This window comes from Nannochloropsis gaditana (assembly GCF_000240725.1).
Source record: "Nannochloropsis gaditana CCMP526 unplaced genomic scaffold scaffold379, whole genome shotgun sequence".
NCBI classification, from domain to species: Eukaryota; class Eustigmatophyceae; order Eustigmatales; family Monodopsidaceae; genus Microchloropsis; species Microchloropsis gaditana.
Genome location: NW_005803574.1, coordinates 9,862 through 24,299, shown reverse-complemented (window position 1 = coordinate 24,299; position 14,438 = coordinate 9,862). Strand labels below are relative to the sequence as shown.

The following is a 14,438-nucleotide window of genomic DNA, read 5'->3' as shown; positions in this document are numbered from 1 at the left end:
CCCGGATCCGTCCCCCTTCACTCGAGAATCGTGTACCGTCAGGGTGGAGAAACCCAGGCCTTTCCCCAGCAGTTGCGTCGGATCCTCCTCCGAGACGACGCTCCGCCCGCGGACGTTTTTGCCGCTCTTCAAGACGTCGATACGATACATGCAGCCGTTGCTCTTGGCCATGGCTCCTCCCACACCGTCCCGCCCAATGTTTATGATATCCTGCAGGATCAGGTCCCGGTTGGACAAGGGATCCGTATCAAACTTGTCGGCTATGGGAGGTGTGTGTGCGTGTGGTGTGGGTGTGAAGAGGGCGGGTAAGGTTCCTCGCGATGCAATCAGAACAAGCGGGGAGAATGGCTGCGCTTACCTTTCTTGACACGAAGAGCGACCTGCACGAACGCCACATCTTGGCATTCCTCGTACTCAACGGTGCCCATTCTGTACGAATGCACGGGTAAAGTCGATAAAAAAATCTTATGTAAAGGCAAATGGCACGAGCATCGAAGAATGGGTTGGAAGGTTGCTGCTTCACGTACTCTGTGTCGGCGACGGGACGGAAGAAGTACGGCATGGTGCGCTGAAGGAACTCGGTCTGAAGCGCGTGACGAGGATCATTGACTACCATGTAGCGGGCCATGCCCAGAATGTTGGCATCGGCGGGGTCCTCCGGGAAGAGAAGACTGTTGAGCATCCCCGCCACCGGGCAGGAGGCAGGAAACTCTGCATGTGGTTGGGAAGGAAGGGCTTATCGGATCAATGTTCACATTCGTTCCTCCTTTCATAAGGTAATGTCTGGATAGAATATTATACTCAAACACTCAACAACTGCATTTGCCGCACCGTTGCTTGGCCTAGAGAAGTACACTAATGTCAGAATGCTTCGCACGTCCGCAAAGTCTTCCCGCAAGCGGGGTACTTTGCTCAGGTCCGTCTGTGTTTGTTTAGGCTCGATCCGAGTCCCGGAAGGTAGCTCTAGACCATCCCATTCGGGCGGGATGCAATCGTCTCTGCCAGGACAATAAGTGGGAAGCAAGTGAGCATGCAGTATATTCACTAATGACGCGATAGGGAAAAGACAGCATCCCACCGGGACGTACTTGCACATCTTGTGGATCATGTCCGCTATGGAGAATATGTCAATGAAACTATCTGCATATGTCTGCCCGAATCCCGCTGTACACGCCAAGTAATGGTCATAGAAGGCGGCGAGGCTCATGCCTGCGCGGCCCTCCAATTTCAGCTGTGTGCGCACCTAAGTAAAATCGCGATAAGAAAGAAACGTGAATGGGGACTGGATTCATAAAAGCCATTGTTTGGCTGGAGACACAGTTCAGGTATGAATGCAGCTCTCGCTGCGCATCAAGACGTCTAAAATTCATAACCATTGCGATGCCGCGGATCCCGCTTCACATACCTTGCGGTTATTGCAAAAGAGCGCAGCGAATCGATAGCACAAGGCAATGAGCAACAAAACCTCGGCACGTCGACGGTCATCCACAACCACCAAACGAGCATTTTTCCGGACGTCTAGGAGGCCAGGCCATAGGTTAAGGGACATAGCATTGAGGATTACCTCGCGGAGGATGTTCAAGGACTCGCCGCGGGTGGGAATGACGACGCAGACAGCCGTGCGCTCCGAAAGCTCGTAGTCAATGTCCACGAGCTCATCCATCGTGCACTTCGTCCTACAGGTATGAACATCATGTCAATTGGGCACGTTTCAGGTTCATTGCTGAAACACATCGATGGAGAGCATGTGTGGACCTCTTCCCCTTACCTCTTGGACGGGAAGCATCGACTGGCATGACCCAGCCAAACGCTGACCATGAAAAAGATCTCAGCAACGAATAGTAACCAGCAGAACCAGTTGTACTTGAACTCCTCTTTGAGGGACCACGCACGCTCCGGATCCTCGGGATCGATAAAGTAGGCGCCGACGGGGGCCCAGTCATGCCAGTCGTGTTTCGGATTCATGGACCGGAAAACACGCCAACATAGATAAACCAGGCCAAATCCAATGTTAAGAATGGCTATTAATTGATTAATGCGTCCGGAAAGTAGAAGTTTTTGAGCCTGAGGGTCTGGATAGCTGCTTCGGTAGGACTGTACGTCATCTGCGCTCTCTATGTCTTCCTCCACGGGCGAGTCCGTGGGCCCTACGTCAGCCTCATTCCATCCCGCAAATGCTACACGCATCATTTCTGCACTCACAGCTGATGTACCGGGCTTTTCCTTAGCGTTATCACTTTTTCCAGCGTGAGAACTGTTATGTTCCGATGAGGAGCTTGGAGCCAGAGATGAACTCCCCCCGGCAGCGCGAGATTGCTGTGGAGCTGCCCTTTTTTTCCCGGGAGGAGGCGCAATTGGAGCAGAGTTCCTAGGAGATAGCTTGAGGACACCTGCCCTGTCTCGTTCGGACTCATCCTCCAGCATAACTTCTTCGATGCGCGAACATCCATAACCTTCTTCGTCAGCGTCTATCTCCGTCTCATCTGTTTCTTGCATGGGACTCGACATGGCTATATTATTGTCCGTATTCCGGCGGACCATGGAGTAGTGTATTAATAAAAGTCTTTATATTTTACAATTGATTTATCTTTTAAGCAGTGAAAACCCGTAAAAGGACAGCTTTTCTCTGTCGGCTGGACAGCCAAGTCGATCCTCAAAATGGGATGAGCAACAATATGGTCGTGCAGGAAAACCCTTCCAATCTCCTGCAGTGTACTGTGATTCAGGATGCAAATGTGGATAGTTGAAGTCTTACATCTACAATAAAGACGCTGCAACGGTATACATCAAGTACGAAAGACTGCGCGATTCGGAACCGGATAGAGCACATGAGACCGTTGACAGCAATGCTTGAGCAGCCCACAATCTGGACCGCATGAGAAACTCGACTGTTGCAAATTAGACTATCCCAAATTGATCATGCATGCATCTGACAATTTAGTCGGACGACGCTTCACAATCTGGGTAGGTAGAGCTCTAGCTTCGAGCAAATCGGTCGTCGACCCAGCCGTTGAGCAGTCCGGATTTAAAATTCTTCCTCGACCGTTACTGGCTTGCCTTCACCTCCTCTCCCCCCCTCACCAACCCCTTCCTGTCCACCCTGCCTCTCTTATTCGAACAGTCACGGCGCGAGATACGGACAGCATCAATATGGAGGTTGGAAAATATAAAGAATCAAACGTGTATGTCGGTGAAAGTCAGGAGGGGCCTCTGCGTAAGGAAAATGATGACGAGGAAAATGACGGAGGGGGACATCAAGTCTGCGAAGCACCGAGAGCACCCTTTCAGATGGATATCACCAACGAGACCGATAGCCTTGTAGCCTGCTTATTCAAAACAGCTCAATTGTATGAATGGGAGGTGCTCAAACAAGAGTTGGCTGCCGCACGTGCGATGGTGCATGAACGGGAGGTGAGATTGGCTGCATTGAAGCAATGCGATGAAGCGCGAATCCAAGAGCGAGAAAAGATGCAGGCAAAAGTTCAGGTTCTGCAGCATGAATTAGAACAAGCCCAGATGGAGAGCCCTACCTACAGCTCAGGACGGCATACTTCGCCGTATTTCTCAAGCAAAGTTTCCGCAGAGCATCTCGAACAGGTACAGGGACTTCAACGTGAGCTGAAAACACTCACATGCTCGACCCTCCCGCAGCTTGATTCTCGCATGGATATCCTAGTCACACAAGGAATAACCGATGAAAACGCGCGTGTTGAATGCATGGCGGGACTGAAAAGATGTCATGAGATGCTTCAGGAATCTCAAGTAAACGGCGAGGCGACATTAAAGCAGCTTCATCTATTAGGACAAGCTCTCAGTCTTGCGACCAAAGAAAAGGAAAGCTTAAAAGTCGAAATCGTCGACAGAGTAGCTCAGGTGAAAAAGTTGTCAGAGAGCCTACAGGCCCAAAATACCTTGCTACAAGATTTGCGACGCCAGCAGAGTGAGCTTACGGCAGCCTTCGAAAAGGAGCGGAGTTATTGTCGAAAGAAGGATGAAGAAGTTTCACAGCTTCTCTCTGAACTTGCCTCACTACGTGCGCGTAATCTAGATCTGTCCTTTCGCCTAAATGAGGCGGCACAGGTACGGGAGGAAGGCCACTGTCTACGCGTGGAACTTGAGCGTTTAAAAAAGTTGCATGCGGAAAGTGAGGAGGCCTATTCTCGCTCATGCATAGAGAGGGAAAAAATGGAAGAAGAAGCTAGAGAAAAGAAGCGTGAGATGATGGACGAAAGACGGCTGCTGCGTGAGCGAAACGAGGAGGTGGCTTCCTTAAGGAAAGAGTTGCAAGAGAGCCGGCTCCTAAACCAGTTGCTCTCGCGCCGGACAGCAGCTGGAAGTCGTGGCGTGATGGACGCTTCAAAGGGAAAGAAAGATATGGAAGACGAACAGAGGAATAAGAAGCGATCGGTTTCTCGTGTGGTTCAGGAGGACGAAGATGACGGCGAGGTGGGAAAAATAGCGGATTTAGAGGAAGTAGAAAAACTAGAAGAGGGAGAGAAAAGGGAGGCCTTTACCGCTACCGATCCCTTCGACTTCGGAGAGGGATGCCAGAGACTAGCAGTGAAAGCTCCCGCGGTACAGCGGAAGAACGCAACGTTTAATCCGAATGAGGAAAATTGGAAAAAAGGTGAAGGTGGGGAGGGTCCGAGAAAAAAGACGTACAAGAAACAGCAAAAACAGCAGGCAAAGGAAGCGAACACAGAGTTATGCAAGCAGTGTACTAAGCGGTCGTTGGGGTTGTCATACGTTTGTCAGCTTTGCCTGCAGGAAGTGTGCGCCAACTGTGTGAAGGACAACGGGAGGCGGGCAGTTGCCACGTCGCGAGGTTTCGTATGCCAGGACTGCCAGTAGCATGAGGGAAAGAGAACTCGGTATTACAGAACCAATAGGCGAGAAAAGCCGTCCTTTCCGTTGCTTGCCCAAAAACGCAGGATATGCATGCGTGTGCTGGCTGTACGTGTGTATATACGTGAGAAGAGAAACATGCGCGACAGTGTGTGAAATGAGGACTCAAAAATTGACTTGGGTGCAAAGAAGTCTAGACGATAAAACAAAAGTTGGCTGGCCGATCATATGAGTGCAACTCTTGTGTTCTTTGTGGGCCACCTGCTCTTAATTGTCACTTACTTCGTTGCGTCAACAACGCCTCCACGTCCTCGCTCAAAAGCCCTTCGGCCCCTCCCTCCCCTTCCGCTTTCATGACATCAGTCCTGCCCCCCCATCGCAATCTATTGTTTACGCCTCTCGTCTAACGCAGTGACAAAATGACCCCCATTCCGTCCCTTCCCCCCCCAACAAAGTCGGGTCTCCCCTTCCCAAGCCATGACCGCCGCGCTTCTCTCCCCTCCTCCTCCCCACCTCACGCTTGCAAACTTGGCTACCATATCCTTTCTTCGCCTCCCTTCGCACTATCATCGCTCTTCCCCATACGTATCCTGCTACGCCAAACCTTTAGAGGCCAGTACAGAGCAATTTGAGTGGTGCTAATCTCCCGTCGTCCTCTCGGCCGCCCATCGTCCTATTTTCCAGTCTACAACGGCCAGGATACTATCAGGCTCTCTCTCTCACGTCCCAGGTACAAGCGAGCAGCGCCTTCTGGCCTGAAGACACCCTCGCTAAAAGGCAATAAGGAAAGGCCAAGCAGGTAGCTTGCCTGCTCCAGTGCCACCCTCCACCCATGGCACCATCTCCAGTTGTACTGGTACACTTTATTCCATTGCCTTCTCCTTTCTGACTATTTCCATCTCTATCAGGCATCAAAACCGAAACAAATCCTTCCCCTTCCTTCGCTGCGACACTCTCCTTGCGGCCTACCTCACAACCAACCGCTCTAATACTTGGCGAGTGTATGCCGCGATTTTCTTCGTCTCCTCTCCGTACTCATCCATGTCCTTGTACAGGTGTTGCACCCACAGGTTGTTAAATCCAATGGCCGACGCCACCTTGTCCCCAAGCTTGCTGCCCAGATCCCCCACCAGGCCAATGGTCCTCTTGATAACTCCCTCGTCTGAGTGCGGATCCTCACTTATCGCCATCAAGAGCGCCACAAGCGGCTGCAAGTACGCCGGTTGCACCAATAAGCCTTGCTTATTGTCGGCGGAGAGGCCCTGAACGATGCCCGTGTACGCATCCAGGATGCTCTCGCGCAAGTGGTTGATGTGCTCGACCATGTCCTCCTCCTCGGCATTGTAGTTGCTGGTCGTCATGGCGGCCTGGCCCAAGATCGTCATCGTCACGTGCAAGAATCGCTCGAACTCCCCGCCAATCTGCAGGGCAATGTCTCCGAAGCACGCCAATATGTGAGGCTTCACCTCCCTACTAACATCCACGTTTCGGAGGTTCATCAGGAAAATCTCGACGATCGGGTCGCAGAATGGAGCCAACTTTCTCTCCAGCGCCCGACTCAAGTCACCTACTACCCCAACTGCCACGATGCACACTGCTGAGTCCTCGTAGTTGCGGAGCCCCGCGTACAGGTACTCTTGGAAATGAGGCATATACTTGAGGAACCCACCTTCCAATTTATCAGCCAGGGCTCCAACCGCCATGAAGGCTTCCTCGTGTGCGGAGGCGTGACGGTGCCGACGGAAGACCTCAATGAGCAACTCCATCATCTTATCCGCGTACGGGGCGATGTTTTGGTCCAGCTTCTGCGTGCAGGTCATGAGAGTGCCGCAGAGGAGGGACTGCAGCCCCCACAGCTCTTCTTTGGCCTCAAGGGTCAGGTCGGACATTTGGAAGGTCTGTTGCAGACGCATGAGCAGGAGCGGGACCACTTGCTGCCCGATCAGCTCGTTGCAGTCGGGGGCCGCGCTTGTCACGAGCATGTTGACCGCTTCGTAGGCGGCCGCCCGCAGGTTTGACTCGGAGCCGTCCGGGCGCTCGGCCACGCCAAGGAGCTTCTCGACCAGATGGGGGAAGAAGGGGGAGAGGTAGTTGGTGGTGGGACTGGCTGCCGGGTAGTCCTCCGCGACCCTGTCCGAGGCCAGGTTGTAGACGGCAAAGCAGGCCTTGCTGGAGACGCTGGCCGCCGGGTCCCCCAGGGCGTGCAGGAGGGCTTTCACCACCTCGCCCAGGTGCTCCAGAGGCACGCACCGCCAGTGGAGCTCGAAGACCTTCCCCAGGGTCCAAGCCGAGGTGTCCTTGACCATGGGGTGCGCGTCCTGGAGGCCTTGGACCAGGTAAGGCAGTGCGCCGGACACCATTTGTTGCAAGGCGCCCGAGGATGGGCCGTCCAAGATGGAGCCGAAGGCCATGGTGGCGGCCTCGCGCAGGCGCCAGTTCGCGTCGGATATGTTGCTGACGACGAACTGCACCACGTAGGGCAAAATCTTGTCCTCTACGGTCAAGGCGACAAGGCTTAGGCAAGTCCCGCCCGCCATGGCCATGTTCCAAGAGTCGTCGTCGTGGTGCTCCTCCTGCTTGGTAAGCAGTTCGGTCAACAGGGGGACCAAGTGGGCGAGGGCGTTCTGCACGTAGTAAAAACATTGCCGCGGCCCTTGATCCCCTGGTGCCCTCGTTTCCAGGGCCCCGTACTCCTGGTACTCCTGGATCTCTCTGATGATGTCCACCTCCTCGTCGCAGAGCGTGTTCCAGAACTCGATGGCCTGGAAGGCGGCCTCGCTGCTCCCCTCTTTGATGCAGGTCAGAGTCAGCTCGAACAAGGTGGTAATGTACGGCTGCAATTTGTCGTAATACAGACTTGCCACGACGGCGATGCACTCGAACGCCTTCTTCTTCACCCGCGCGTCCTCGCACTGGGTGGCTTCGCATATCACCTGCATGATCATGTTCCGCTCCCCCTCCTTCTCCATGTTCCGTCGGCAGAAGTCCAGGCTGTTGCACAGGGCCGTCGCCGCTGCCAGCCGGACATCAGCCGGTCGGTCGCTCCGAATCCCATCCACGATGGCCGTAAGGATCATATCGGTCTCCTTCTGCGGCACCTCCTGCCCAGGCCCCATTTGGATCTGGAGGTCTTCGCATATGTACCCAAGGGCCTGCAGCGTGGAGACGCGGACCACGTCGTTGCCCGTGTGCACCACGTTGTGCAGCAGAGCGTCTAGCAGGCCGTCCCACTGCCCCAAGGGCAGCTCCACGGCGCCGATGGTCCCTACGACTTGTGCGGCCGTTGCGCCTGCCCGGGGATTGCCGGACTGGAGTGCCTGCAAGATCATGCTTTTGATCTGGCCTTTGGTATTGGCGTCCACCGTCGTCAGCCAGCGTTGTCGCTTATGGTCGCGCACTTGTGGGTCCTTGGCAGTGATGGTGTTCTTCAGGTAGAGACCCGCCAACTGCCGTCCTCCCTCTTGCTTGGTTTCATTGGCGAGTTCAAAGCTGAGGTGAAGGAGGAGTTGCGACTGCCGGGGAAGGGAGACCAGAAAAGAAAAAGCCATGAGATAGTGGGGAGGATATAGAGGCATGTGGAAAATCAAGTATCCATCCTAGAGGCTTGTGATGCCTCAGGCGGTCGAGTAGTTACAAGGAGAGGGGAGGCCATGGCGAGACCGCTGTGACATTGTGCAGCGAGCTTCTCAGCGTTCAAAGAGCATATCACCTACCAGTTGATCCTCTTCTGCCAGGCGCAGGAATGCCTCGGCAGGATTGCGGACGTTGGGGTCTGTGGGCGTGTGCCGAGGATAATGATGATAGGAATCGGGAAAGTGCTCAAGTGAGAATCGCTAGCAATAGGGAGAAAAGATGCAGACAGAGACCACTTGAGCTTTCAAAGCGAAGGCATAAGGCTTTCATCGTTACGTACCAGGACTTTGGGCATTTATCAACGTCTGCGTGATGTCCATGATTGCTGATGAGTGGATTTGAAGGGAGGCCTTCCACACCGAGGGCTAGGAGAAGGGTAGTACCAGCGGGAGGTGCAGGCGACGTTCAAACGAATTTATTCCCCTGCTCCTCGATCCTTGGACACCGTCCCGTTTGTCCAAGACCTGTGACGTGGTGAGAATGTGCCGGTGCGTCAGGTTATATGCAGAGGGTGGGCCTTGTCCTCTTGCAGGCTTCGTTCGCCGCTTGGGACTTCTTCAAGCGAGTGACGACGCGTAGAGACGGTCGGTTGGCCTGCCGGGTCACGCGAAGTCCACGCCCTCACCACAACCGCCAGACCCAAACTCGGACGGCATACGGAGTGATGGAGCCGACCTTCCACTTCCCCGCACGTCGTGAAATGGAAGGGCGGCGGCCGTCCAGGAGAAGAATCGGTCGTGGCCCGTCGCCTCGAGACGCTGTCGTCGGGAACTTTGATCGATAAGGCCCCCCCCCTGGCCGAAATGAAGTCACGCTGTGTGCTCGACAACGGACGAACGAACCACGCATTTTTCCTTCCCTACGTGCGAGGAAACATCATGTCACTCTTCACATCATAGTCTCATCCCACTGCCATCTCCTCCTTTCCCTGGCACATTTTTCAAAATCTCAGACGCAACCATGGGAGAGACCCGGGCATGGGCCAAGTACCCATGCTATAGTGGACTCCTCCTCCTCGTGCTCCTTCTCGATACTCTTTCGTCGGCCACCGCGGACAAGGAATACCAAGCTCGCTTGCGTAGGCCAGCCTCCAATCTTCCTAGCTCGTACCCCGAAGATCCTGAAGATATTTTCGTGCAGGCGCTGAGTGCCCAGTCTGCGAGGGCGTCTCTCCACTACTTGACGTCAATTCCACACATGGCTGGAACGCCAGGAGATCTGAAGATGGCCCAATACGTTCAAGCGCAATGGCAATCCTTCGGTATTGAAGCCGAAATTCAGCCGGTTCCTGCGCTCTTGTCCTATCCGCGCGAGGACACGCGGCCTAGCTTGACTTTGGAAGACGGCAGCACAAAGTCGACGCTTTTTGCCGCCACTTTGTCGGAGCCATTTCTTCCCGAGGACTCTACTTCTGACACATGGCTTCGTAATCATACCTTTCTGGGGTATGCGCCTAGTGGGGAAGTGAAAGCCCCCTTGGTTTACGCAAATTTTGGTCGGCCCGAAGACTTCGAGGTGCTAGCCGAGGCGGGCGTGATCGTGGAAGGAAGCATTGTCCTGATGCGGTACGGCGAATGCTTCCGGGGGCTCAAGGTCATGAACGCCGAGAAACGAGGCGCCGTGGGGGCCTTGATCTATTCCGACCCCGAACAAGACGGCTACGCCCTCGGACCCACCTACCCGGAGGGACCCTGGCGCCCCGCCTTCGGCGTCCAGCGAGGCTCGGTGCAATTCCTCTCCCTCTGTGCCGGGGATCCCGGTCGCACCGCCTTGGCAGAGGATGGGGGAAGCGCGGAGGACGTGTGCGGGTATGCCACTGAGGACTTGAAGCCGAAAATCCCCGTCCTGCCCATCTCTTACGGGGACGCCACGCCATTCTTGCAGAGCCTGGCAAACGCAGGCGCGGAGAGCCCCGTGGCTCCTGCCTCCTTTCAAGGAGCGCTAAACCTTACCTACCACCTGGGTCCTTCCCGGGATAGGGTCGTCATGGCCACGCACAACCGGGAGGTGGTGGGAACCGTGTGGAACGTCATCGGCGTGGTCGAGAGCCTCCACTATGGGAGAGCCCGGGACCGGGTGGTGGTGTTGGGAAACCACCGGGACGCGTGGGTGGACGGGGCAGTGGACCCGAACTCAGGCACGGCGTCGCAAATGGAGGTGGCCAAGGGGTTGGGGGCGCTCTTGCGACGCGGATGGAGGCCGCGAAGGACCCTGGTCTTGGCCTCGTGGAGCGGTGAGGAGCTCGGGTTGATTGGAAGCACCGCCTGGGGGGAGGCGCACGCGGCGGAGCTGAAAGAGAAGGCAGTTCTCTACGTGAATGTGGATTCCGCGGTCTCAGGCCCTTTTTTCCATGCTGGGGCGACGCCGTCCCTGCGGCCGTTGCTGGAGACACTGCAAGAGGATGTCCTCCACCCTTACTCGGGCGAGCCGGTGGCCCGAAATTTCTCGGCCGAGGGAGGCATCGAGATCCTGGGCTCAGGTTCGGACTACACCGTTTTTCTGGATCATCTCGGTGCGTATGTCGGTCGGCCGCGGCACGCCTGAGGAGAAAACAGGCCGCTACTTCCTGCCAGGACAGGGTGGTTTGTGTATTATTTGCCCGGATCCGTCAAGCTGATAGCTTTGTATCCTGTGCCTTCCCTTTCCCCCTTCCCTCCCCTCCAGGCATCTCCAGCATAGACATGGGCGCGGTGATCGATCGGTTCAAGCGGCCCTACGGGATGTACCATAGCACCTACGATTCTTTCTCATGGATGTCACGTTTCGGCGACCCGACATTCGAGCTCCACGTGATGGTGGCCGAGCTGTGGGGGCGGCTCGCTCTCCGTGTCGCGGACGCCCTGGTCCTCCCTCTCGAGCACACGGCGCAAGCGACAGCCTTGCACGCGTACGTGGAGGAATTGAAGGCGCTGGTGGGGACGAGCATGGAGGTGGCGCCCGAGTCCTTGGACCTGGCGCCACTGGAAGCGGCAGTGCGGGCGTATGAAGACGCCGCGGAGCAAGTGACAAGGGAGGCGGCCGGCCTCAGGAGCTCGGGCGTCAAGCAGGACAGAGAGCAGGCACTGGCAGCATTAAATGACAGGCTGGCGTTCACAGAACGACGGTTTTGCGCCAAGGAGGGCTTGCCTCGCCGGAAGTGGTTCAAGCATGTCCTCCAGGCCCCGGGACTCTACCTCGGCTACGCCGGCGTGTCTTTTCCGGGGGTCACGCAGGCGCTCAGCGATGGAGACTGGGAGCTGGCGCAGAGACAAGTGTGGGTGGCCGCGGAGCGAGTCGGGACGGCGGCGGCGTATTTGGCGTGGGGGGACAGGGAAGGAGGAAGAGGAGGGGAAGGCGTGGCTGCAACGAAGTGAAAGGGCGGGCTTCGAGAGGCGGAGGCGTATTAACAGGGTGGGAAAAAGCAAAGAAGGACGACTCCAACACAACGAATCGCCGTGCGACCCAGAACATTTTTCCTCTTCTGTGCTTCTGTGAACTCCAGGGCTCCCTCGCTTCGGAGAGGCCCTTCCACGGTCCGTTCCACCTCACCACTCTCAATAAGCATAATCCCCCCGCATATCCACTGACTCACACGGTTTCGCTCTTTTCCCTCACGTGAGAGCCACACCCAGCGCCCCTGCCAGCGATTTGGCGACCTCCACTTCAATTTGCGCCTCAACCTTCTCTTTGCTCCCTTCCGCTGCCGCATTGTAGTCTTTCATGGCCTCGGCGTAGATCTTGGGCACCTCCTCTACGTCTATGTCCTCAAGTTTGGCGGCTTCCACAACCGCAATGTCCTGTATGTATGTTGGAAAGAAAGGACAGAGGCTTTCAGAAAATCACATGACACGGCGGCAGACATGGGCCAAGGACCCCTCCTCGGACCCGAACTCCACAGGCTCGCCAAGCGTTGCATGTCCCTAAATTATTGACTAGTTACCGTGTGCGCAACTAGGTCTGATGCTGCTGATGTTTCCGAAAGCCAAAACCGTCCCCCTCCCTCCAGTGCCCGTCTCTCTCCCAGACCACGCGGGATCCGTGTACGCACCGTGACAGAGTTGGCATGGGTCAGAGCGAAGCCACCGCTGACAAAGAATTTCTCCGGTGCCTGTCCTGTCTCATGCACAATCTGAACCACACCCGCCTTCAGCTCAGCGATGACAGGAGAGTGATTCTTTGTCACACCGTATTCACCAGCAAGCCCCTGTGTAATGGTAGATTTAGTCGGAGGAGAGAGGGTTCATTGGGATGACTGGGTGCTATGCGCATGCGAGTGAAGTAAATGGACGAAATATATTGGATTTAACGGGAAAAGGTTACTATCAATGCAGGCTCTACTTACCGGAATGACGACAGACGCCACGGGCTTGTTGCGGTAGATGCTGGCAGCCGGGAGGGAGAAGTTCAGGATTAAGTTGTCGCCCGAAGATGCGTCCGCCGCGGCAGCTGTGAGTCAGGTATTGTAGTATTAAGTAAGAGAGAGGTGAGTAAGGTGAATCTCTAAAAATCACTGACTGCAGGTCACGAATGATGACATCCCGGCGGCTCTTTCCCCGCGTAAACTCACGAGCAGTCGAGGCCAGGATCCGCGTTGTGTGCACGCCGCGGCGGGCGGCCAGTTGAAAGATTCCTCGTGCAACAAGCATGGGTCGACGCTGTTTTGTGAGATGATTCGAAATTGAGAAGGCATGAGAAATGCTGCGGTGAGAATTGGAAAATCGAAGATGACGGAGCGACGGGCAGCAAGAGTACGACATACGTCGGGCAATGGGATACCGAACGTGAACGCTTGTGTGGGCGAATGTCTGCTTCCCCACGACATGGAACAAAATATAGGCTGCTCTCTTCATCTCCTTGCAGGCCGGTGTCGACGTACGAAAGGGCGCCCACAAAGCGGACAACAACCTCGGGCACAAGCTCTCTCCCTTTGCCCTCTCTCGCCTCGCCCTTCGCAGGCTCGAGGAGGCCCTGAGAGGGAGGTGCCTATTCCATCATATCAGCTACCGTGGCCCTTCGACTCGAGTCTCGAGGGCTTCGAGGGGTACCTTTTCCATCATATCATCCCGACCAAGGGACCTTTCCCCTCACATCATGGTGCTTTAGTATGCTTGACCTCCCGACTACAAGCCCGTGCAGTTCACACTCATGCAACATTTCACGACGCAATACGTCATCCATGACAAGACAGAAAGTTTGTGGGTTCAAGAAATAGGGTGCGCTTTATCCCTGCTATTTTCGCAAATGAAAGTAAGTTAAAAGGTCAAACATGTTTTGACGAAAAGCTTTAGGCACTAACTTTTACGTCCGACGTGCACATCAAGGGGAGATGTGAGGCTATGTGTAGTATACAAGAGCAAGAAGAACGACAAAAACAGCACGATATAAGCCAATTTGAGGCAACGGATGCGACAAGGATGCTGCGGCGGCATTTGAGGAAAATGGACCCCGAGGTATATTGAGAAAATGAAAGTAGAAACATTTTCTTTTGTCGGACTCACACTGATCTTTTCCTCACAACCTCAACCTCCTGGAAGAGAGCTGTAAAGCGGTATCAACGGGCCGCTGATGGACGTGGCGAGACAGCCGGTGACGTACGTCCCCTCAAATGGTTAGAGCGAACTGTGGCGCACTTGTGGAGTGTTGCGCTGAGCGTGTTAGAAAGCCAGGGTCAGGAGAAAGCGCCGAAAAAAGAGGATCTTTTGCGACTTGTGGAGCTGTATGACTTCATGAGTGATCGGTTTATGGCTGTGCGAAAGGACATCATAGTGCAAGGCTTGGCGGGCTCCGGTGCACAGGCCATCTACAAACGCATCATTCGTTTCCACATTTTGTTCGACTACCTTTTGACAGAGCAGGTATGAGGCTTGAGAAGACTTGCGTGCTCGATACTCTTTTACTCTTAGAATCGATTACAGCACATGCCAAAATTGTCATACTGCAAACCCACACAGGTGCCACCAGTCTTTGATGCGCACATGGGG

At 55.1% G+C, this 14,438-nt stretch overlaps 1 protein-coding gene across 1 annotated transcript; it reads left to right on the top strand.

The window, feature by feature from the left end:
- Window positions 1-10,055: 10,055 nt before the first annotated feature.
- Window positions 10,056-10,276, top strand: NGA_2057720 (uncharacterized protein; the record flags this gene model as incomplete). Its single annotated transcript, XM_005854802.1, has 1 exon — window positions 10,056-10,276. A coding segment is annotated over one exon (221 nt), but the record flags the coding sequence as incomplete, so codon positions are not given.
- Between the last annotated feature and the right edge of the window lie 4,162 nt (window positions 10,277-14,438).